General features: G+C 56.1%; 1 protein-coding gene across 1 annotated transcript; it reads left to right on the plus strand.

Moving 5' to 3' along the window:
- On the plus strand, window positions 1–22,369 carry LMNA (lamin A/C). The gene is made up of 12 exons (XM_032713149.1): window positions 1–454; window positions 16,021–16,177; window positions 16,366–16,491; window positions 16,599–16,769; window positions 16,871–16,996; window positions 17,109–17,329; window positions 17,421–17,625; window positions 17,750–17,857; window positions 18,022–18,141; window positions 18,225–18,320; window positions 20,081–20,335; window positions 20,985–22,369. Exons 1-12 carry the CDS (start codon window positions 105–107, stop codon window positions 21,015–21,017), a joined length of 1,968 nt encoding a protein of 655 aa, XP_032569040.1. The 5' UTR covers window positions 1–104; the 3' UTR covers window positions 21,018–22,369.
- The last annotated feature ends 2,092 nt before the right edge of the window (window positions 22,370–24,461 follow it).

The following is a 24,461-nucleotide window of genomic DNA, read 5'->3' on the forward strand; positions in this document are numbered from 1 at the left end:
GCAAGTCACTCAGACACCAGGAGCTGCCGCGACAGCTGGGCGGGTGGCGTGGGACATCGCGCGCTGTGACCTGTGCCGTGTCCTTCGCCTCGACACCAGACCCCATGGCGACGCCTTCGCAGAAGAGGAGCACCCGCAGCGGGGCTTCGGGGACCCCCTTGTCCCCTACCCGCATCACCCGCCTGCAGGAGAAGGAGGACCTGCAGGAGCTCAATGACCGCTTGGCCGTCTACATCGACAAGGTGCGCTCGCTGGAGCTGGAGAACGCCGGCCTGAGGCTCCGCATCACCGAGTCCGAGGAGGTGGTGAGCCGAGAGGTCTCGGGCATCAAGGCTGCCTATGAGTCGGAGCTGGCAGATGCCCGCAAGACTTTGGATTCGGTGGCCAAGGAGAGAGCTCGGCTGCAGCTGGAGCTCAGCAAAGTCCGGGAGGAGCACAAGGAGCTGAAAGCCCGGTGAGTGCCCTGGGAATGGGGGGTCCCCCAGTGGTGAGTGCCCTGGGAACGGGGGGACCGCAGCAGGACAGGCGCTGTCGTCATGCTTGGCAAGGAGCCGGGAGGGAAGAAGGAGCAACCTGGAGGAGGCAGGGAGAGGAAAAATCCATGACCCAGCTGGGGCAGGAGTGTCCATGGTGAGGACAGAGAGAGGAGAGAAGCTCTCTCAGCATTCCTGCTCTCCCTCCAAGCGCCATCTTTGGCCAGGATGCCCTTGGGGGGAGTATCGGGGAGCAGAGCTGTGAAGGCTCAGGGCTGGGGTTGAGCAGACATGCCCTGGGCCCCCGGGAGGGTCTGTGCGACGCGGAGCACGAGCATCGGGCTGGCAGACCCTCTGCCTTCGTCATTCTGGAGCTATTCCTAAACACGCTCCGGCACAGCCCGGGAAGTGGTGCCAGCCAGCTGGCTCTGTCCTGCCCACAGATCTCGCCTGCTCGTCCTATTTTCCTCTGCTGTCTTTGGCACCAGTTAAAGAACCTGCTCGGGTTTTGTTTGCCTTAACCCTCCTTGTGCCAAGCTGCTCCCACTCTGTGGGGTCCCCGGCTTTGGGGGAAGCAGTGCCGGGGCAGCACCAGCTGTTGCTGAGCGATGTGCTCCCAGTCCACACTGAGTCTAGAATCCCCCCAGCCGCTTCCCATTGGATTCATCTCTTTCCTTCCCTGCCATCAGAAATGTCCCCCTCCTGGGCCCCTCCCTGCTGCCACTGGGTGCGTCTGCCCTCCCCTCCTCAGGGCTGTTACCGGTGACCAGTGCAGGTCCCCTGAGGACACGGGGCTCCCTGGCCAGTGTCAGTGCTGGCCAGGCAGGGGCTGGCACTGGGCTTCCCCCATGCTCTGCCAGCCCATGCAGTGTCAGGATGTGTCCCTGTAGCACTCAGAGCTCCCTGAGTCCTGCTCCGTGGAAGGAGCAAGCGGATCCCTTTCCGTCATCAGCTTTGGCTCACGGCCGGATCCGGGCTGGGCAGTGTCGGGACAACCCCCTCTTCCTCCATTTGATCTTTCGCCTCTTATTCTGGATGCCTCATTTTGAGTCTGCACCAAATGAGGCTAAAATTAGCTTTCCTCAGAAGATGCCATAAATATTCTACCTACTGGGAGGGAGAGAACGTGCTGCCTGTTACAAACGTCTCCAGAAGCTGTGCGGGGTTTTATTTATATTTAACTTTCTATTTCTCGTGCACCGCTGCAGCTCCGTCCTCGGATAAGCCAGCTTCACTTGCCCCACTTGCCACTCGCCAGATCCCTGCTCCCAGATCCCAAGGATCCGGGTGGTGGTGGGAAGAGGAGCTGAGCTGTCTAAAGGCTTTTTCTGCCTTATGCAAACCCAGAACTATCTTGGCCACGATCTTTCGAGGGCTGCAAAAAATGCCCAGCCCACAGCCTTGGCTGGCGGGGAGCTGGGAGCTGGCTGTGCTGCAGAGCCAGCCCTGTGGAAAATGGGTGTGGAGTTTTTCCCTGCGATGGGCTGTGCTCCGGGAGCTTGTGTGCATGTTCTTGAGCGCTGACAACCCCCTGAAAAAAGTTCTGTGATTCGAGGGGGTTCCCAAAGAGCAGCTCGTGGCTGGGAGGTGGGTTTCGGTGGGTTTTGGAGAGCGGTTGGTGCGCGGAGCTCTGGGGGACAGGGGTGTTTCTGTGTTGAGTCGTCTCTGAGTCACGGTCGGTGAGGTGGAAGAGCGGTTCTGCGGGGGAAGCCGGTGCTGTTCATTCCTGCATCTGGTGTGTCCCCACTTCTTGGGCGTGGTATCAGGGCTGCTCTCCAACCCCCAAAACCCTTGTAAAGTCCCCACAACCTTTGCAAAGGGGCTGCAGCTCATCTCGTGTCCATGGGGACCCGCTTGATGTGGCAGTGCTGCTCAGAGAAGGGCATGATCGGCTGCCGAGCCGTGATGCTGCGTGCCAGGCTCAGTTTGGCTGTGGTGTCCCAAGTCTTTGGGGCATGGGGGACTGGGGCAGCCACAAGACTGACTCTCTGGAGGGGTTGGAACTGTTGGCGGGATCAGGAAGGACCTGCTCAGGTTTTGTTCTGCTCCCTGACATCCAGTTGCATAGGGATGTGCCTGCTCTGCCGGCTCTTCTGCCCACCCCAAGCCCTTGGGTCAGCACCTGGTCTGACCTTGACACGGTGACACTTTGGCTAATAAGTAACTGGCAGCCCTCTGCATCCCTCACCGTGTCTGTCAGCCCTGGGGAAGCACCGGGTATCTCCCGCAGGGCAGGCACTTGGGGTGGTGTTATCAGCACCCACAGCATCACCGCTGCTCGCCATAGGGGTTGTCTCGCCAACACAGAGGGAGGGTGGGGGGCTGGGGGTGCCACTGCATGATGTGTCTGGATGTGACACAGTGTGCTGGGTGCTGGGTTCTCTGTTTGGGGTGGGGGAAGAGATGCTGGCTGGAGGGGGAGAGGTTGTGCAAACAGGGGACCAGTCTAACCAGTACAGACGCACTACTGCAAGAGCTGCATGGGTGGAGGAGGGTCTGGGTAGAGCTGAGTTGGGAGGTGCAGGCAGCTGCCTACTCTCTCTCTCCTGCCACTCCTCTGTCCCTGGCCAGCTGCTTTGCCTTTGGGCTGGACCTTTCCACTGCCTGTTTGGCTTCTCCCGATGGTGATCCCAGAGTACCCACCCGGCTCCTTGCACAGGGACCCTGTGCAGCCTGGTGCTGGCTGTGCCCCAGGACAAGGGACACCTCCAGGCAGCGCTGCCTGGCCCTGTTCCACGTGTGTCCCCAGCTCTCAATGGCCTGTGGATATGCTGGAGCAGTGCTTGAGGCAAAGCAGAGGGTGCGGTGAGGGTGGCTGGTGACTCAGGGGTGCTGGCAGCGCCAGCATCATCCACTCCCAGACCGTGGGGAGAGACAGGACCAGTCTGAAATGCCCTTGTCTCTGGTGTCCTCGAGCTTCTGTCCCCCTTCTTGGAGGACACCTGGATTCCAGCACAGCACTGGGCGGTTGGAGAGATGCTCTGTGCCCAGTTCTGCCCATCACCCCCTCTCCTTAAGCTGACTCCTGACTCACAGGGTGAACGGGAGCCACAGCTCTTGCCTTGCTCCATGAGGATTCACCCCATACCAGATGTGTGATGCGTTTGTCAGTGCAAGGGCTGTAGGATGCGGCCCTTGGGCACCTCCATCACCAGGAGAGGCCCCCTGGGGGGTTCAGTGCCCGCTCCATGGGTGAGGGTTGGCCATGCAGGGACCAGCTCCCTCCTCCAAGGCAGGAACCAGCCCTCGTTAGCACCGCGGCTGATGAGCGATGTCTTCCTGAATTGCAGCCCCTAACATGATTAAGCTGGTGCCTTGGCAGCTCCTCTTCCTCCTGGGGCCCAGACCTCATCCCTGGACCTAATGAGGACAAATCTCCTGTTTCCCAAAGGTTGTTGTGGAGGGAGGAAGCTCACCCAGGGGCAGAGCAAGGGTGGCAGCAATGGGGTGCCAGGAGGTGAACCCCACAGCCCTTCCCCAGCCCAGGGGGTTTTGCCCTGTGCTGGTTTCAGTGAAGACCCTCCAGGCAAGAGCAGGTGAACAGGACCCATTTAGTTGAAAAAGAGGAGGGGGTGGAAACTAGGACTCAGTGCTGCCATAAGGCCAGGCCCTTCTTTCAGCAGCAATGAGCTTGTGCTGGAACATTTTGCGTGGGGTGAAACCTCTGGCTCCTGGGCTGTTCCCCCCCTCTTCCTTGTGGAATCCCTGCCAGGGAGGGAATGCTTCAGCTGGGAGGAGGCTTTGCCCTTTTGGAGCAAACAAAGAGCAGCTTGTACAGCTGGGGGTGCTTTGGGGGAGTCAGCGACATAGAGCTGGGCTGGGCTGGGCTGGACCCCCCGTGCCCCTCTGAGACCCTCTTAAATGCGCCACCATGAGTCTCCAGCGCCGCAGAAACATTGGTTTTCCCTTGACATCTACAGGCAACAGCTTGGGATGGCTGGGCTCCTGGGAGGGAGGAATTCTTGCTCGTGCAAACATCCAGCCCCTCTTTTTCCAAGGACAGCCTCAGCAGAGGAACAGGCTCCAGCACTTTCGGTTTGTGGCCCCGCTCCCATTGCTGCGTTTGCCAGCGTCTTCCAGCCACGGCTCTTCCCTTTGCTGTTCTGGGGGATGAGGGGAGTGAGAGGAAATCCTGCTGCCTTAAACATTTTTATGTCGGTAGGATCCACTCTTCAAATTAAGGATCTTATCCTTGGAGCTAGGGCTTAAAGAGAAACGATTGCAAAGAGAATCAGGACTGGGTTTAGTGTGGGAAGGGATCCATCCCCGACATCCTGTCCCAGCCTGCTCTGGTCCCGTGTGCTGCCACAAGTGTTTTTCAGCCTCGCACGTGTCACTTCACTTGTCTGAATGCCATCAACATTCAAACTCTGGAGCCCAGAGAACCAGGAGTTGTTCCCGGCCTGGTGCTCAGGGAGGCAGATGGAGAGGGTGGTGTGGCTGGGGTGGGACACACAAGGTGGCTGCCAGGTCCGTGTTCTGCTGCATTTGTGCCCTCTGGGAGCTGCAATTTCCTCCCCTGCTTCTGGCAACCAGCAGAGGAGGAAGCCACCAGAGCTCTCCTCCTGGTCTTGTACAAAATTAGGGCTGACACAGAGGATTGCCCGAGAAGAGTCAGCCCAGTGGGTTTGGGATGAGCTCGGAATTACCTCCTGCTGTCCTGCCACTGGCTGTGTTACCTGCTCTTTGTGAGGCTGTGTGCTGAGCCTGTTCCTCTGTGACAAACTCGGCACGTTCCCAAACAGCTGAGGCTGGTGCCATGTGAAACCTGTCTCTGTCTGCAGCTGCCGTCAGACACCCGCAGCCACTCACTGGGGTGTCGGGGCTGGGTGCCCACCTGCCTCTGCTCCCTTCCCCTCACTGCCCGGGGTTGAATAGCTCCAGTGTGAAGTTGAACAACTGTGGGGGGCTGGCACAGCCCCCCTGCCCCACTTGGTGTAGTGGAAGCAGCAGCCCTGAGTACAGAGACCTCTGTATGACAGCCAGGCTCTCAGCCACCCAGGAGAAACCCAAGTTCATGGAATCATGGAATGGTTTAGTTTGAAAGGGACCTTAAAGCTCGTCTTATTCCACCTCCCTGTCATGGACAGAGACACTTTCCACTAGACTAGGTTGCTCCAAGCCCTAACCTGGCCTTGAACACTTCGAGGGACAGGGCAGCCACAGCTTCTCTGGGCAACCTGAGCCAGGGTCTCACCGCCCTCACAGGGAAGGATTTCCTCCTGATATCTAATCTAAATCTGCCCTCTCACTTTAAAGCCATTCCTCTTTGCCCTATCACTCCATAAAATATGTATATATGTCCTAGTTCCTCTGTGTGAAGGATATCACAGCATGTCTGTGAACCCATGGTGTGATCCAGCACTGTGGGTGTTGAGGAGAGCCAAAGGGTGTGGAAGTTGGTTAATGACATGCAGTGAACCCAACCCGCAGAGATACCACAAAACCCAGCTGGGGTTGGGACACCTCCGTTCCTGGGTGAGGCTGAGTCAACATTGCATGTTCTCGATCATAAACCGATTTCATCTTTACGAGGAAGGTGAAGATGCCCTTGGCTTGGGGTGTCCTCCACAAGCTGCAGACAGCCCTTATGCCCTGTTTCTGCCTTCCCATGGTGAGTAGAGCCAGGAGTTGTGACAGCAGCAGGGACACAGTTCCCCAGCACCCAGGGTGCAAGATGGGTGCTGCCCTGCCTGTACTTTACCTTCCTTACTAACAAGGTTGCACAACTACAGGTGTTGGTGCCGTGAACCTGCAGAGAAGTGACAGAGCCAGGGTGGGAGCAAACATGGGCTCTCCTGAAGCTGTTGAATTTTTGTGTCAGGACTATGAGTGGTTCAGAAGCACCTCTGTAGGAGCAAGGTTCTGATAGCACAGGTCTCTCCACCCTCCTGAACAGGAGCCACTTCCAGCCACTTGCTCTGGCTCCTTCTTTCCGCACTGGCATCCTCCTGCCATCCAGTTTAGTGCCCCCATCCTGGTCAGGAAGAGTTGGCGTCTCCCTGCCGCGGTGCTTGAGTAGAGCTCAGAACTTCCAGTTTGCTGGGGGATTTATTTAATAACAGTGTAAGGACACACTTTCTCCCTTAAAACCCCATCTCTGAGTTATGTGAGCCCAAATAAACATCCAAGCTCTTGGTGTAGATGTGTAACGTGGGCTTCAAAGAGGTGGGAGCCCAAAGGAAATGTGGCCCCAGTGCCCATGGGCACTGAGGGTGACCAGTTGCCCCACTGCAGCTGCCAGTCCCCACTGGGAAGAGCTGCATGTCCCCCTCTCCTTGCAGTGCAGTGGGCTCGCCGTAGCTGCGGAAGGGCTCTGGAGCAGCCCTGGCAGAGCAGGGGGATGAGTCACGCTCAGCCGCGTGTCTCCAGGCTGGAGCAGGGTGTGGCACTGCGGGGCCGCGTTTTGGGGGGACTCCCGCTGCTCCGGCAGTCACGCTCGCCTTCCTGGCAGCACAGTGGATGACATGCTCCCCAGCAGCATCTGTGGGGTGTGAGGATGCTCCGCTGCAGGGCACCGTGTTGAGCGGTGAGAAATTAGAGGGAGTTTTCCAAGCTGAGCTTTCATGCTGTGGGCTTTAGGGGGGAACAGGAGTGCTGTGGAGAGCAACCTTGCCCCTTGGCATCGTGCTTTACCATCTGGGTGACCCCCAGACCCTCCATTTGCAGGGCAGAGATGCCACTTTTCATAGCCCAGCCTTTTGCTGTGCCATTTCTGTGGAAAAAGCTGGATTGTGTTTGCCCGGTGGTGAGCGTGGTGTGGGTACGTGGGACTGAGCAGGAGAGAGGTGGTGGGGAGACCGGAGCCTCTCACGGTGACCCTGTTTGCAGGGTGGTTCTGTGCAAGCAGCAATTGGGGCTGAATTGTGCTTTCTAGGGATGCCACGTCTGCAGTCCTTACTCTGGGGAAGTGGTTATTTCCTGCTCACGTGCCAGAGCAGGTCTGGGCTCCGTCCCGGCACAGTGCAGGCTGGAGAGGAGAGTGGGCAGAGCGTATGGCAGAGCACAGCAAAATATTGGTGTTCACCTTGGCCGCTGCTCATCCCTGCATCCCACCCCATCCCAGCAGCCACCCTGACAGCGGTTGGAGCTCACAGTGCCGGCGCTGACTCACAGCGGCCGTCGGAGCGCACAAACAAAGCAGCTCCAGCGCAGCCTGCACCGGCCTCGCTGCCACCGCCACACGCAAACAGACCTTGTGGCAATGTAAACACCTCGCCTGCCTTTATCTGCACTACTGGAGCCAGGATAGCAAACCCTTTTGTTCCCAGGAAGATGGGTGGCAGCTGGATCCAACAATCCCCCACTTTGTTTCTTAAACAAATGTTGCTGGCCGGAAGCTTTGCGTACCCGGTCTTATGGAAAACGACATGAGCTGCTGCTACTGGAGAGAAAAAAGAAGGCCTTGAGCTTGTTCCGTGTTTTGCCTCTCTTGGCTCCTCTCCAACTTGTCCCATCTTGTGCAGGGATTCTGTTCCCACTGTGGGTCAGGATGCAGCAGGTACAAAGTGATCTCCTCATCCCTTCCCATCACCCCTTTGCATTCAGGGACCACATGTGTGAGCAGAGGGAAAGAAGTCAATGTCTGTACAGTGGCAGCGTGTTTTCCTGCTCCTGGGGCTGGGATTGCATCCCTGCTTCTTCTCCACTGCCCCATGTCCTGGCCATGTTGCCAGCTCCCAGGGAAACAGGAGCTTGCGGCTGTTTCCCCCCAGTGCTCCTGAAGACATGACTAATACGAGTGACTAAGCTCCTTGTTTTTAACTCCGTTTGTAAGTCTCCGGCCATGCCTAATCCCCCAAGGAAACACCGGGAATCTGTGCTTTGTCTTCATCCTTTGAGGTGGTGGTTTATGGGCTTTGCGTTTCTCGTTCATCCAGAGAGGGATGTATTGAAGTGAATGGAAAGTTCTGGGGTTTCCATGGAGGTGCAACACTCGGAGCTGCTTTTGGGGAATAAAAAAAAGACAAAAAAGACCCACAACTATCCCATTGAGATTTAGCCCAGTTATTGCAAAACTGGTTTTTGTGGTGTTGCAGTGAGATAGTCAAGGCTGGGCAAAACTCCTTCAATTTCATCCAGTCCAAAGTGTAATTGTTAATTTGTTGTTACATTAAATATAATACAGTTATATTAATAATATACTTATATCTTATATTAATGATATATACTTATATTAATGATAAACTCACTTCTCACAATGGTGAGACTTGGAATTTCCTTCTTCCCTTCTCTTCCCAAAAGCTTTAGTCAGGCTTTTGTATCATATACTACCTACAAATTGTTAGGAAATTCTGGATTGGAAAAACAAACTGACAACATTCTTGGTGGGATTTTTGGGATGTTCTCTGAAGGAGTTCGAATTGCCAATCCTTGTGAGTCCCTTCCAACTCAGGATATTCCACGATTCCAAGCTTTCTTCTTGTGCCTTTCCTACTGAAATTCAGAAGGTGGAATTGAGTGGCTTGGAAGGTGGTGTATTCACATATTTGAGTAATGTCTCTAAATTCTCTTTCCAGCGCAATTCCAGGCTTTTTTTAGCAAGTTCCTTTTTCCTGATGAAGAGCGTTATTGCTTTAATCTGTATTTAAGATGGTTTAATTCAATTAAATGTCTTTTAGATAACCCGATTCAAATTCCATGGGAAACCAGGGAAAGGTAGGCTGGTGTGTTTGGAATGGAGGGGTTTGGTGGGGATTGCCCAGTGTTTGATGATGGTGTTGAGATGTTCAGGTTTATGAAGAGATAGAATCATATAATTTAGGTTGGAAAAGTCTTCTGAGATCATTGAGTCTGGCTGTTCCCTCAGCACTGCCAAGGCCACCGCTAACCCATGTCCCCAAGTAGCACATCCACACATCTGTTAAATCCCTGCAGGAATGGTGACTCCACCTCTGCCCTGCGCAGCCTGTTCAAGTCTTTGGTGATTTTTTTTTCAGTGGAAAAAGTAGTTTTTGCAAGGGAAGAACCACCCCTCCCTCTGGAAATCCCAGGCTCAGCCCATCCCCTCCAGACCTGCACAAACACTGGCCAGGTTTTCCTGCTGCCATGCAGACAATTCCCAGTTACTAAATCAAATTTCAACTGGTGGCACTTTGCATGTCACCCCAGCCTGGAGGCTTGTTCCAGCTAACCCATGGTTTGGTGGTGGAGGGGTTCCATAGGGAAATCCTGCCCTCATTTTGTGGTGCCAGGCTCTGTGTGCTCCCGGCGCTGGGGACTCCAGCAGCTCATCCTCCCGTGCACTTTGCATCCTCTTTGCATCTGTCTCCTGGGGCTTGCTGTTCCCTGGAAAAGCTACAGGCAGGGGAAAGGGAGTTCCACAGGCAGCAGTGGAGGGTCCCACAGGTGACAGAGAGAGGTTTCACCGGCAGCCAGGCATTGGCAGACCTGATGGGACATTGTGATGCCTGCTCCAAGCTGGGACACATGTCCATGGAGTCTAAATGCTGTGCAGACACACATATTTATACCTGATGCAAACCTCCTCCCAAAAATGCAATGTGGGCAGTGGAAAGCCAAGTCCTGCACATTCCCTTGGTGACTCCAACATGGCAAAAGGGCAAAACCCCCTTTTCCAGCTCCAAAACCCCCCTGGTAATGCCATCTACTCTCCAAAACCACGGACCCTCCTGTTACTAGGGGGAACTCAGTCCAAACAGCAGTGTCACTTGGTGACTTGGGATTTCCATTCCGAGCTGCTGGCAGAGGCTGGGATGAGTCACCAGCTGGCGTGACAGCCTGGACAGGGAGCAAGCAACACTGGGGCTCCCCAACCAGCACCGAGCTACAACACCATTAATTCTAAACAATTAATATACTATTTATTCTCAGAAATGTGTTTCCAGCTTTTCAGCAGTTGCGGGGCTGTCAGTCCATGCTGCAGCCGCCTCCTGCATCTGTTGGTTGTGGTGCTGCTGAAGCCAAAGTGCTTCTCCCATCGTGAGGGGAGAGGCTGTGGGGTGATAGGGCGTTTGCTCTGATGCATCCAGGGAAAGGGGAAAAGCTCCTTCAAGCCTTCAGGAGGGGCACATGTGGCCAATCTCTGGAGGTACTGCTGTGGTCAGGTCCCATCGGGCTGGAGTTTGTGTGTGCTACAGTTCCCAGCGAAGCTCCTGGTGATGGGGTTTGTGGAGGGACAGGAATTACTTGGATTTGTGGAATGCCAGCCTGGGGGGTCTATTTGCATCCGCATTAAATGCTTTTTCCCAGTTTCCAATGAAGCAGCGGTTTTGGTTCATTTTAAGGAGGCAAGGAAAGGCCAGATCCCAGTTCCAAGAGGGGGAAGTCCAGCTCTTGGGAGATGGCAATGAGCTGTTTTCATCTCTCTTGGGCCCCATGTGGCTGAACAAGCCCCTCAGCCCCAAAGATGAGCATGCCAGGAATGTGTGTCGGGGCCAGCACTGACCCTGGCCCCAGGAAGGGTCTTTGGCACCACTGACACTTGAGGGTGGGAGCTGTTTCCGTGCATCCATGAGCATGACTGACGCTGGCATCCCCAGCTCCCTTTGGCAGGGGTTTGGTGCCCCACAGGATGCCGACTCCGTGCGGATGTTGTCCTCGCTATACATCACGCTGGCTATTTCCAGCTCCCCTGCTAGGAGACCAGCCTGTGTTTATCCTGGTGATTTGGCAGAGGCGCTGCGGCACAGATGAGTCAGGAGCTGGGAGAAGCTGCTTCACCACATTCCCATTGCCCCACCACAGAGGTTTTCCAAGTCCTCCCCTCCTTGTGCTGTCCCTGCTGCTTGTTCCTGTGGGACCCTGGTCCCTGAGATCCTGTGGGGCCCTGGTCTCTGGGATGGGGGAACAATCCTTGATGGAGAAACACTCCCTGGTATAGTGGGGCGATCCCTGCAGTAGGACAGTGATCCCCAGGATACATGCAGTGATCCTGGGACCTATCCGTGGCACTGAAGGCAGTGCCATGCGGAGCAGCCAGCTCAAGGTGGGGCAGAGCAGGTTTTCTGGGTCCTCCCAGCAATGACAGACCTCTGAGGGCACATGCTGCCTCTTCTACCTTGGGCTCCCAAGCTGTAAATGTACCAAGAGCCTTTCCTGGGATAGCGTTCTTGGTCCTACAGTAGCGTGGCCAGGAGCAGGTGGACGTGGACCCTGGCAGCCAGGTGGGACCAAAACCTGCAGTCCCAGGGGATTTGCAGATGTGTGTAAAGATTTATGGATGGGGCATGAGCCGGCGAGTTCCCTGAGTTGGCACATTCTCCAGGGTGGGGCAGCTGCAATTTGGAGCAGGGAAGGAGGGGAATGCCTGCACCTCCATTGGCTCCAGCCCATCTGTTTGTCCCCTTCCAGCGTGTGAAGCCCGCTGCTGCCCAAGCTTCAGCAACACTCACAGGGATAAATAGTGGAGGGCAGAAACCAAAGGGTGTTTCCTAAAAATGCATGGAGTGGGCTCTGGCGTCTCAGAGAGGGTTGGCATCTTTCCAGCAACCTGGTGGGCTTGTACCTGAAGCTGCTTCAATGAGCTCTGATGAGTCTGTCCTGTCTAGACTTTCCCAGAGGGAGAGCCCAGAGCTGCCAGGTTTCTGGGCTGGGATTTTTGGGGCAGAGAGGAGCAAGCAGTAGCAGATTGTGCTCTATGGGGCTGTCCCTGAGCCCTCTCTGAATCTGTTGCGTGTACTTCGCAGCCTCGTGTCTGTCAATGCTGAGCGCAGCCAGAGCAGATCCAACTTTCCATTAACATTTGGATTTTCTGGCAGCTCAGCTGCAATTTTCATTCTTTTTTTTTTTCCTCCTTCCTGCTTTTAAAAGCTAAAAATAAAACGTCTTGAGGCCCCTTTTCCCTCCGTCTTTTCTCTTGAGACATTTGTTTCTTGAGGATTTGATGCTTCTGTTGTGTTTTCTCCTCTTGGATTGTTTTTACCCATGGCTGTCCCAGCACAGGGGATCAAATCCTGTGGGACACTGAGCCCATGTCTCTTGCCCGCAGGCACCCAGCCCTCTGGGGTGAGTTTCTGCTTCCCTTTTCCCTCGGGGATTTGGGATCACAAGATCCTAAGGCTCTAGCAGGCGGGATGGGGATGCCAGTGGAACCCTCAGGGAGGAGGAGGAAGGTCTGGCTTTGTCCCCTACTCCATGGAAGTGGAAGCGACACAGCTGCCATGGAAGTTTTTATTTTTAGCCAAGCGCCAGCTGGAGCCTGGGAGGTTGCTGGGGAATAAAAGCAGGACCTGAGGGGAGTAGAAGGGAAAACTCAAAGCCCTGGCTGGACTGGAGTAGGGAGCAACGGGGCTGGCATGGAGCAGCGGGCACTGGGGTCCCTGGCACCAGAGAGGACTCACCTGTGGACTGACATCTGGAGACTGCTGCCACATTCGGGGTCATGGTGTGTTTGGAAAGAATCTGGGGGGAGATGCTTAGGTCCTAGGGACCCGAGTCACACAGACCACTGGACCTGCCGGAGCAGAGGACAGGACAGGACTCCTCACCCCTCTCCCTCCTGCAGAACTGCCCCCAAGCTCAACCCCATGGCTAGTGAGCTCTGAGCTCCCGGCTCTGCTCCTCATGGTGGAACCCAGAGCTAAGCATGGGAGGCTTCTGAGGCAAAGTGATTTGTCCTTGAGTCATCTGGGATTTACCATGGGGCTTTCCAGGCATCAGTGCCCAGAGCCCTGGATCCCTCTGTTCCCTGGTGAGGGACAATCTGATGGAGACACAAGTGTAACTATCAGCATTTTCCCCTCTGTTTGTCGCTTAATGAAACTGCTGTCCCTGAAAGAGTTGGAGGATTCAGGATGTTCCAGAGCCCCATCCTGAAGAGCCGGTGCCCCCTGGCTGTACCAAACCTCCACAGACAACACGGCGAGCAAAGAGCTGCAGCAGCAAAACGCCCAGGACGTCCTGGAGTCACAGGGCAGTTCACTCCGTCAGGGATGGCAGGATTGGACCCCGCCGGCAGTGCCGGGGTGGCCACACTGGCTGTGGGGACGAGTCACAGCCACATGGGAACACTCGCCCTCAAACACTGGTTGCAGTGAGCCTTGGAGCCTCGGAGCTGCTCCCAATTGGCATTCTTGTCCTCTGAGTCACTGGTATGAAAGGAGTGGGTTGTGCAGGAAGGACCCGGCACAGAGCTCCAGCAGCAGCTCTGGCAAGTGGGACTGTAGTTCTCTGGAAAACGGGGACCAGCACCATTTCTTGGTCAGTTATTCCACTGCAGGCTAAATTCCAAATTCTCAAGATTGCTTAAATGCTATTTAGGCACAAACCAGGCTATTTTTATGGAATTCATGGACTATGAAATCATACTCTGTGCACATCATTAAGATCCTCTTACCTGAGAGCCCCAAACATTGAAAATATGATATGAAAATCTGACCACAAAAACATCATATAATTTATCACAGATCCAACATGTTACACTGAGCCCTTTGCACCACAACAGAAAATGTTCTGGTCTGGGAAAGGAACTTTCAGAAATGGAAACCAAGGCAGAAGATGGATCTTCACACACTTCCAAGAAAAAGTCTTCAAGCTGCTTCTGGATTCCCAGAGGCTCTTGGGCTCTGCTTTTCTTGACAGCAACACTTAAAGTGTTCTGAATTTTGTCACTGTATATGTAGGAATAGTGATTTTTTAAACTGTCCTTCCTCAAGCTGAATTCCTGCTCTTTTAATATAGAATTCATCCTGGGATATAAAGTGGAGTTTATGCTTAAAAACAGTAGCCTGGGATTTTGAAACCTTTGGTTTAGTCTGAAAAATAACGGAATGACTTTTCCGTGCTGGCTCAGGTCAGGAAACAGAAAGAAATGCAGGAAAATCTGCTATTAGCCAAGCCAGGATCTTCCCACATCCCTGCGAGTCAGGGAACGCCGTCTCTGCTGGTGCTGGGGTCCCATTCCTGGTGGTCCTGAGGTCCCATTCCTGGTGTTCTGGACCCTGCCCTGGGATGGGCTGAGTGCCAGTGGTGCCGCCGCCCGCTCCCTGGTATTTGTGACCCATGATCTCATGGCGTGGGTGTGCACTCCCCGCTCCAGGAATGTGCCCCGGGGCTGGCGAGCAGCCAGTGCTCACCCACAGCCCGGGGGCTCCACAACTGATCCCAGGGCACATCCCACCTCCACCTGTCCCACACCCCATTTTGAGGGAGGTGGGATGACAATCCCACTCTGAGGTTGGTGGCTGCTGGGGGCCGTTTGGGTCTTTTCTTTTTATAGGACCTACCAAAATAGCACCAGGCTGCATTTTGGTGGTACAGTCAGATCAGATTCCCTGGTCACACAGCGGGGCTGTAAGGAATGGCCTTGACCTGCTGTCAGAGGGCTGGAAAAGTGAGGAGGGCAGTGGGAGCCAGGATGGTGTGGGAGTCTGGATGGTGATGTTGGAGGTCGGGAGACCCATCCACAGCCCTGTGCTGGGTGGCTGAGGTGCCACAGCTCTGCACCCACCAAGCGACAGCTCGTGGTGAGGTCTGGCCTCCCCAGTGCAGCCCCTGGCCCCTGCTTATCAGCCGGTGCCTCCCATCTGCTCCAGGAGAGGCACCAGGCTCCTGGCACTGGCAGGGTGCCACAAGCTCGTCTGCCCACTCGCCTTGGTAGGACAGTGCTGGCTACAGGGCATCTCCAGCTCCTCCCCAGCTGCTGCTGTGCCATCCAGCCCTGTGTCACATGATGCCACACTATGCCACACCACGCTGTGCCACACGTGACAATATCACATGCTCTACCACACCACACCATGCTGCACTGTGTCCCACTGTGTCCCACTGTGCCCCACTGTGTCACACCACAACGTGCTTCAGTGTCCCCACCATGCTGCATCATGTCCCACCGTGTCACATTGTGCCACTCTGGCCCCAGCCTGGTCAGCACTGGTCTCTCATGGTGCAACCGTGCTGTGGGTGTGCGTATCACACATGGGGGCTGCATCCTGAGACACCTCTTGTTCCCCCAGTCCTCCCCAGCCCTTCCTGCTTTCCAGTGTCCACACTGGGGCTGGATGGCTGGGGCCTGCCAGTCTCCTTGGCAAGTGGGTGTTAGGGGTAATCCTGCACCTCTTTTGGGGGTGATCAGAGGGCTGTGGACATGATTCTCTGTGTGCTTGAGTTACAGTTCAGGGCGGAGTTTCTGATACCAGCCATGAGGAGAAGGACTTGGAGGTGTTGGTGGATGAGAAGCTTGACATGACCTTAGAGCACCTTCCAGTACCTAAAGGGCCTTTAAAAACTGGAGAAGGATTTTGGACAGGGGCTGGAGTGACAGGACAGGGGGGAATGGCTTCCCACTGCTAGAGGGCAGGGTTAGATGGGATATGGGGAAGAAATTCCTGGCTGTGAGGATGATGAGGCCCTGGCACAGGGCCCCTGCCCAGAGAAGCTGTAGCTACTTCATCCCTGGAAGTGTCCAAGGCCAGGTTGGACAGGGCTTGGAGCAACCTGGGATAGTGGAAGGTGTCCCTGCCCATGACAGGGGGGGTGGGACTGGATGAGTTCTAAGATCCCTTTGAACCCAAACCATTCTATCATTTCCTGATGACTATGATTCTCCCTGCCATGCAGATAACCTGTGCCATCCTTTGCCCCACAGGAATGCCAAGAAGGAAGGGGACCTGCTCACTGCCCAGGCACGCCTCAAGGATGTGGAGGCTTTGCTTAATTCCAAGGAAGCTGCGCTCTCCACAGCCCTGGGCGAGAAGAGGAATCTGGAGACTGAAGTGCGTGATCTGAGGGGACAGGTGGCCAAGGTGAGCAGTGGCAGCCCTGTCTCCAGCTTCCCCAGAGACCCCTCTGTCCCCCCCTACCTGGGGGCTGCCAGGTCCCCACTGAGCCAGGGGGCTGTGGGGCAGATGCAGTTGGATGGTGGGTCCCCAGCCATACCGGATGCTGGGGTGTCCAGAGCCCACTGTGATGTTCCTTCTCAATTCCCTGCCAGCTGGAAAGTGCCTTGAACGAAGCCAAGAAGCAGCTGCAGGATGAGATGCTACGCCGCGTGGACGCCGAGAACCGGCTGCAGACGCTGAAGGAAGAGCTTGAATTCCAGAAAAACATCTACAGCGAGGTGAGCTGCAACATGCCGCCACGGTGCTGGGGTCACTTGGGAGAACCCCTGCTCTGCGCCGTTGTGTCCCCTTCCTGAGGCGACACCATCCCCTGACCTGTCCTCAGGAGCTGCGGGAGACCAAGCGCCGCCACGAGACCCGGCTGGTGGAGATCGACAATGGGCGGCAGCGGGAGTTTGAGAGCAAGCTGTCCGAGGCCCTGCAGGAGCTGCGGAGCCAGCACGAAGCCCAGATCAGGCTTTACAAGGAGGAACTGGAGAAGACCTATGGGGCGAAGGTGAGTAGACCCCCCTCAACACCCTCCTCTCCCCCCAGCCCCACAGAACACTGGTGGGGAGCAGGTGCTGGGGATGCTGATCTCCCTGTCCTGTCTCCCAGCTGGAGAACGCCAAGCAGTCGGCTGAGAGGAACAGCAACATGGTGGGTGCTGCCCATGAGGAGCTGCAGCAGACCCGCATCCGCATTGACAACCTCTCCTCAGAAGTGAGCCAGCTGCAGAAGCAGGTGAGCAGGGGTTCCTTGGGACATCTGCCCTGGAGATGGTCCTCTCCTGGGGATGATCCCCTTCTGGGCATGGTCCTGGTGGAGTGGCCACTCTCACCTTCCCTCCCCACAGTTGGCCGCCAAGGAAGCGAAGCTACACGATTTGGAGGATATTCTGGCCAGGGAACGTGAGACCAACCGGCGCCTGCTCTCTGAGAAGGAGCGGGAGATGGCCGAGATGCGGGCGCGCATGCAGCAGCAGCTGGATGAGTACCAGGAGCTGCTGGACATCAAGCTGGCTCTAGATATGGAGATCAACGCCTACCGCAAGCTGCTGGAGGGCGAGGAGGAGCGGTGAGCACGAGGCACTGCACCCAGCTCTGAGCTATGCGGGTCCCAGCCCTCATGTCCTCACTGGCTCCATCTCCCCTTCTCCCCCTACCAGGCTGAGGCTGTCCCCCAGCCCTTCCTCCCACAAAGGTGCATCCCGAAGCCACTTGTCCACCCCGGGCTCCTCCAAGAAGCGGAAGCTGGAGGATGGTGAGAGCCGGACCAGCTTCTCCCACCATGCCCGGACCAGCGGCCGTGTCGGAGTGGAGGAGGTGGACTTGGAGGGCAAGTTTGTCCGTCTCAGGAACAAGTCCAACGAGGTGAGTTTCCTTGAGGGGGATCCCTGGGGTGAAGTTCAGCTCTGCTCCATGGACAGGAGGTGAATGGGACAAGCTGGGGAGGAACTGGGGTTCTGAGGGTCGCTGCTCTCTCTCTCTCTTGCAGGACCAGGCAATGGGGAACTGGCAGATCAAGCGGCAGAATGGGGATGATCCCCCCATCACCTACCGCTTCCCCCCAAAGTTCACCCTGAAGGCTGGCCAGGTGGTCACGGTGAGTCACTGCCCAGTGGAGGATCCAGCCGAGATCGCAAGTCCTGCTGGGCTGCTGGTGATGCAGAGCAGTTGGGGTGTGCTTTTTGCAGTGACAGACCCATGTTCCTGGGCTCTGGGCTCTGCAGACCTGAGAGGTCACTTTCCTATTGCTTTTCTCCCCAGATCTGGGCCTCAGGAGCTGGAGCGACCCACAGCCCCCCCAGCAACGTGGTGTGGAAAGCCCAGAGCAGCTGGGGCTCCGGGGACAGCCTGCGCACCGCCCTCATCAACTCCAACGGGGAGGTGAGAGCCGATGGCATGTCTCGGCTGGGGCATGGGGAGTCAGCAGGCACTGAACCCCCCAATTCCCTTCCTGTCCCCCACAGGAGGTAGCCATGCGGAAACTGGTCCGCACTGTGATCATCAACGATGATGAGGATGAGGACGATGATGAAATGAGCATCCACCACCGCCATCACCACGTGAGTAGGGCACTGGGAATGCCAGTGATCCCAGGGGGGCCGGGGGGGATGCAGTTCTGGTCCCAGTCAGGGTGGGAGGCATCATGCAGGGTCAGGCGTATGGGAGAAGGTAGCAGGGAGTCTGCTGTGGAAACAACAACTTGAGAGAAGGCAACAGACATCTGGCACCTGGAGGAGATCTCTGCTCACCAAAAGAGACCTTAAAACCCTGCTGGAAGTTGCCTCCAACCCTAAGCAACCTTGACATGCCATGAAAGGTGTTGGAGGAACCGGAGGGAGGCTGAGCTGGTACTCCATGTCACCGGGAGGACAGGATGGACGGAAGTTGATGGATGACACTTCTCGGCAGCAGCTGCTCCGTCCTCTCTGCTTCGCGAGGGTGCTGGAACAAATCCAGGGGTGGCTTTGTCCTTCTTCTCAGCCCATTATTACCCTCATGGAGCTGAAATATGCACCAGGAGGATCAGCGAGCAGAGCAGGCAGCAGGCAGAGGAACAGGCAGCAGGCAGAGGGTAGGCAGCATGCCAGGAACAGAGCTGCAGCCAATTCTCCCAAAGAAACATCCCTGGCTGCAGCCCAGGAGCCCCCACCAGCCCATTGCACAGGATGTGTGTGTCCTGCACATGAGATGCCCACAGGAATCATGCATGGAGAGGTGGCAAGAGATCTGCTGGATGCTGCCCCAGGGTCTCTGCAGGAGCAGAATGTGGAATCCATCATCTGCTTTCCTTTGAGTTCTCTGGATATGAAGAGTGCTGCTGTATCAGCGGGTTGAGCTACTGCACTGTCCTACTCTGCTCTGCCCTTGTGAGACCCACCTGCAGTGCAGAGTCCAGTTCTCGGACCCCCAACAGAAGAAGGACATGAAGCTGCTGGAGCAAATCCAGAAGTAACCATGAAGATACTCTGAAGGCTGGAGCCCCTCTGTTCTGGAGACAGGCTGGGAGAGCCGGAGGTGTTCAGCCTGGAGAAGAGAAGGCTCCTGAGAGACCTTAGAACCCCTTCCAGTGCCTAAAGGGGCTCCAAGAAGGATGGAGAGGGACCTTGGACAAGGCAAAATGACTTCCCACTGACAGAGGGCAGGGTTAGATGGGATATTGGGAAGAAATTCTTCTCTATGAGGGTTGTGAGACACTGGCTCATGTTGCCCAGAGAAGCTGTGGCTGCCCCATCCCTGCAAGTGTTCAAGGCCAGGTTGGACAAAGCTTGGAGCAACCTGTTCTAGTGGAAGGTGTCCCTGTCCATGGCAGGGGGTGGAACAAGATGAGCTTCAAGGTCCATTCCAACCCAAGCCATTCCATGATTCTGTGATTCTCTTCTACATTGATTATCCCTGGACAGAGGAGCCAAGCTCCTGCAGCCAGTGCTGCCCATTCATCTGAAGGCTGAATCTTTTCCAAGAGCAAGTTTTCCCATGGACAGCCGCCAGCTTGCAAGGCGGTGAAGAAGAGGATGTTTTCAGAGGAGCACAGTTCAGGTGTGCTGAGAGCCTGGGGTGTGAGGACAGGGCAGCAGGGCAGGTCACCCACTGGCATCACACCAGCCCCAGTCACTTGGGATTAGAAATACAAAAATAACAATTCTGTTTTATTGTTTTTAAACCACACGATGGAGAGGATGGGCGAGTGCGGACCCTCTTCGAGGACTAACATGAAGAGGTCCCCCCAGGGTCACACCATCATCCTCAGAGCAGGGGTTCAGTGCAGAGGATACTTGGGCAGGGGTTCAAGGTCATTTTGTCTGTCCCCCCTCATGTCTAGGGGAGCTGCAGCGGCTCTGGGGACCCCGGTGAATACAACCTGCGCTCCCGCACGATCGTGTGCGGCACGTGCGGTCAGCCAGCCGACAAGTCAGGCACCCAGAACGCCGGCATCAACACCATGTCCTCGGGCTCCTCCACCTCCAGCGTGACCGTCACCCGCAGCTACCGCAGCATGGGTGACTCTGGCATTGGCCTCGGGGACAGCCTGGTGACCAGGAACTACCTCCTGGGGAACTCCAGTCCCCGCAGGCAGGTCAGTGCCATTCCCAGACCCCGGGTCTGGGCTGTCCCAGTGCTGTCCGTTCTCAACAGGGCAGCACTGTAGGGGGTCTCATCCCCTCCCTCCCATCCTTCACCCTGCTTTTGCTCTTCCTCTTGGCCTTGCACAAGCCTCTTTGTAAGGGACCGGAGATTCTGAGAGGGATTGGAAAGGGATGTGGCCATAGCGGCTCCCCCCCCATCCCATCCCGTCCCATCCCATCCCACACTCTGCCCCCTTGGCACCCCAGAGCATCCTCCATCCTTAACACACTCATCCCACCACTGCTAAGTGTTGTTCATGCTGGTAACGTGAACGCTTCAGCACTTGAACATATATTTATATCTATATAATATTAGATTAATATATACTATGTTCTATATTAATACTCTCAGTCAATATTATAACCCTCAAGTATCACCTGCCACTAGTTCTCAAATTTCTGAGCTATGAACACCCCAGGGCCAGGGAGGAGGCCCATTGCACCCCATTGCACCCCAAGGGCCAGGGAGGAGGCGAGCCCTGGGCACGCACAGTCCAGACACTGCGGGCGTGCAGAGGATCCCACTTGACACTTCACAGCCAGAGCAAACAGTGACACTGGATTCTTCTTAACCCTCTTCTTTTTCCTTCTCCCTCCCAGGCTCAGGCTGTGCAGAATTGCAGCATCATGTAACCCTGTGGCGCATTCCTGTGGTTCCTGCCCGTCTCCAGCTAGGTGTTTTTTTTTCCCCAAACCAAAAAAAAAGATTTTTTTTTTCCCTAAAAAAAAAAAATATCAAAACCCAAGTTTGGGGGTTTTTGTTTTCTATAGCAGGAATTTTATATATATATATATATTAAAAGTGCTAAAAGATGCTTTGATTTTTTTTTTGTAAAGAAAAAAATCTATTTCTATATAAAAAAAATCCAAACCAAAAAAAAGCTCCTCAGCTTCACAATTTTTTTAAAACTTCAGCCAAAGACAGCAAGGAATCATGTTTACGGAGCAGCCATGCAAGAGGAGATCACAGCTGAAATGCTCTTTAGATTGTACCTTTTTTGCCAAAGCTTTTTACATAGGACTGGGAGAAGTGCAGCCATCCCCACTGGGGCTGCTGTCTTGTCTCGAGTGGAGCACAGTGCCTTTACAACCCTTTTTCTTGGGATCTGAAGCCAAAATTCCCTTTTTTCTTTTCTTTTTTTTTTTTTTTTTGAGTTGTGATTCCCGGTGGTGCTGGCGTGGGGGCTCCTGGCAGCTTGCAGGCAATGCCCGTGTCTCTCCGTGGCCATTGCCCCCTCCCCAGCCCCCTGCCTACCTGCACTCCCAGCGCTCCACGTGCTATATTCCCCATATTCCCCATCCCAGGCATCTTGTGCCCTTTGGGTTCCCTTTCTTTTTTAAGCAGCCGAGTTGTGCCTTAGCCGAGGCAGGGGCCAGGCTGGGAACGCCGCTGGACCCCGCGTGGCATCAAGTGGAGATGGAGTAGGGGAAGTGAAAACCCACCAGAGCTGCATCCCAGGACCAGATGGATTTGGCAGCTGGGGTGATGGACCTTGCTCCTGCAGGCTCGGCACCAGGAGGACCCTCCAGGTCCCTCTCTTTGGGGGCCACTGCATCTAACAGGGTTCACCCCAGTTTTTCTCGACTGTGGTTAGTTGGACTCATCGCCGGTGGCCAGAGCTCAGGAACTGTTTCAGGGATGAGGTGAAGGATGCTCAGTCCAGGCAGGGCTGGTTTGCCAGGAAGGCACCAAGGAAGGTGTTTTGTTTGAGCAAGGGGGAGTTTGGGATCTGGCAGGAGCAGCTTCCCCCTCTGCAAAAGTCCATCCAGCCGTTGACAAAGATCTTGGCTTCTTGCCTTGATTGAGGAATGCCTGCAGCCCCCCCAGTCTCAAATGCAGGGGAGGGCAGGATCAGGTCCCAGGACAAGCCCCCCGCTCCAGTGGGATCTGGGGAGGCCATGTATTCTACTCATGCTTGCAAAGCTTCTGTATTACTGCCTGTATCTCCTTCCAAAGTCAAAATACAGCCAAACCCTTCCCATGCTGTGTGCTGTCATCATTGCTGCCCAAGGGGGAATTTGGAGGTGCTGCACAGGGATCCCCCCAGGATTTCTTTTAGCCCCACAGCCAGGGTGGGGGCTCAGCAGATACTGTGGATGGGGGGAAGCAGGGTGGCCCCCACACCCTGACTTATCCAAGGGTGGGATGCTGAGATCTGGGGCAGCCCCAGGAGAAGGACTGGCGGGGAGGAGATGGAATTTGCTGTGAGGGCTCAGACCTTCCGTACCTTGGGGTTTTGGGGACCAGATATTTCCCAGGATGGGATGGCCTGGGGAGGGGACAGAACCTGAGCAAGCCCCTGACTGAAGGTTTCCTCCTACCGTAGGGATGACCCCCACACTCAGCCAGGGGGATCCCCTTTGCCCCCGGGCCGTGCCAGGCACCAGAGTGAGGTGGGAGGCGATGCTGGGGAGAAGGAGAGCCTTAAAGCCGGCACATAATCGGCTTTACCAGGCACAGCGCTGGGGAGCCGCGATGTGAGGGGACGCGGGCGGGCGGCACAGCCAGGTAGGTGCCTGGGGTGCCCATCCTGGGGGTACCCCCTGCCCCAGCGCTCGGACACCTGGGTCCCCCCGAGCCACACGGGGCCACATCATCCCGGGTTTGGGTGCAGCAGGGCTGAGGCTCACAAAGGTAGGGGTTGCCAGGGGGTCTCTGGGGCATCGCTGCCACCTCCCAGCTTCAGGCGGGCTTGTGGGGATGCAGTGAGATGCCATGTCCCCTCCCAGGAGAGGGGTACAAGGAGTTCTCAGAGGCAGGTTCTCACAGGTTGGCAGGGGGCACACTGGCCCCCTGCCTGTACCCCGTTGGCTCCCCGTCTCTGCCAGCTCAGGTACATGCCTGGGGCAGGTACCCCCAGAATGCTGCAGCCCTTCCCCTCCATGGAGATCCATCCCAGCTCTTAGCCTGGCACTGCCAGGCCCCAAAAGTTATGAGGTTGTGCCAAAAATAGCAGGTACTGAAATGGCAGGGAGAAGCCCCACGGAGAAACTGGGACCTTATGCTGCTGCCTGGCCATGCTGTCAGGAGGAGACAAGCCGGGAGACACAGAAACTGCCATGGGGAAATGCAACAAGGAAATAATGCCCTGGGTCCTTCCCGCGCCCCCACGGGACCCCAGTGTCCCGACACCCCTGGGCTGGGTCACACTGGGGAAGGGCTGAGCTGGAGACCTGTGGGGTCCCTGCACAGACCCTCAGGGACACTGCAGAGCCCCATGGGGATGATACACCCACTATGGGGAGCTTACAAAGCCACATGGGGACCATACACACCCCACAGGGACCTTGCACAGCCCCATGGGGAGCATGTACAGCCCACAGAGACCTCACACACCCCTATGGGGACTGTGACAGAGCCCGTGACAGAGCTCCAGCCCCATTCCAGCAAAAGCACTGCCAGCCCCATTCCAGCAAAAGCACTGAGTCAATGTGGGGTTTCTCCTGCTCCTCTTGTTGTCCCATGGGGCTGAGCCCTGCTCCAGGTTCTCCCAGAGTCTGCCAGGAGGCAGATGGGAACCTAGAGCAGGAGCCATGGCCTGGCCTTGCTCACTTGTGCACTGAGTGTCGCAGTCTCTGCAGAGGTGCCCTGGGGTGCGTGGTCGGGTGGGAGCACCCGGGTTTGGGTACACACTGAGGACCGCCAGGTTTTTTGGGGAAAATCTAGCACAGGGAGCCTTGGAGCAATCACTGGGATGGGGTAGAGCTGGGACTGACCCCAGTGTCTGGCAGTCACCAGTTTACCAGCCAGGGCATGGACAAGCAAGTACGGGGGGCCCCACCAGCCCCATGCCGGCCCCTCCAGGCCCCTGCGTACCCGGGGGGATTAAGGTCAGGCTGCCCCACTAATCCCAAAAGGGAGTTAAGATTTGAGCTTGTGCCTGCTGCCACTCCCTGAGGCTGCACCCCAAGGTGCTGCATGTTGTGGGACCCCCATAGGGCACCCTGAGGGGACCAGGGAGGTCTTGGGGCCTGTGGCTCAGCTGTGAGGTGGAAGGGGTCCCTACAGCAGGCTCCAGATAAGCCTCCAGCGCTGGCAGGCACGAGGCACAAGCTCCTTACAGCTCCCTGGGAAAG

Source organism: Chiroxiphia lanceolata, chromosome 29 (genome assembly GCF_009829145.1).
Source record: "Chiroxiphia lanceolata isolate bChiLan1 chromosome 29, bChiLan1.pri, whole genome shotgun sequence".
Classification (NCBI taxonomy): Eukaryota; Metazoa; Chordata; class Aves; order Passeriformes; family Pipridae; genus Chiroxiphia; species Chiroxiphia lanceolata.

Excerpts from the sequence above, each read along its gene's own strand:
- LMNA (XM_032713149.1), top strand. The coding sequence starts at position 105 with ATGGCGACGCCTTCGCAGAAGAGGAGCACCCGCAGCGGGGCTTCGGGG. Across the intron at positions 16,770-16,870 it reads AGAAGACCTATGGGGCGAAG|CTGGAGAACGCCAAGCAGTC; the intron begins GTGAGTAGACCC and ends CCTGTCTCCCAG. Across the intron at positions 18,142-18,224 it reads TCATCAACTCCAACGGGGAG|GAGGTAGCCATGCGGAAACT; the intron begins GTGAGAGCCGAT and ends TGTCCCCCACAG.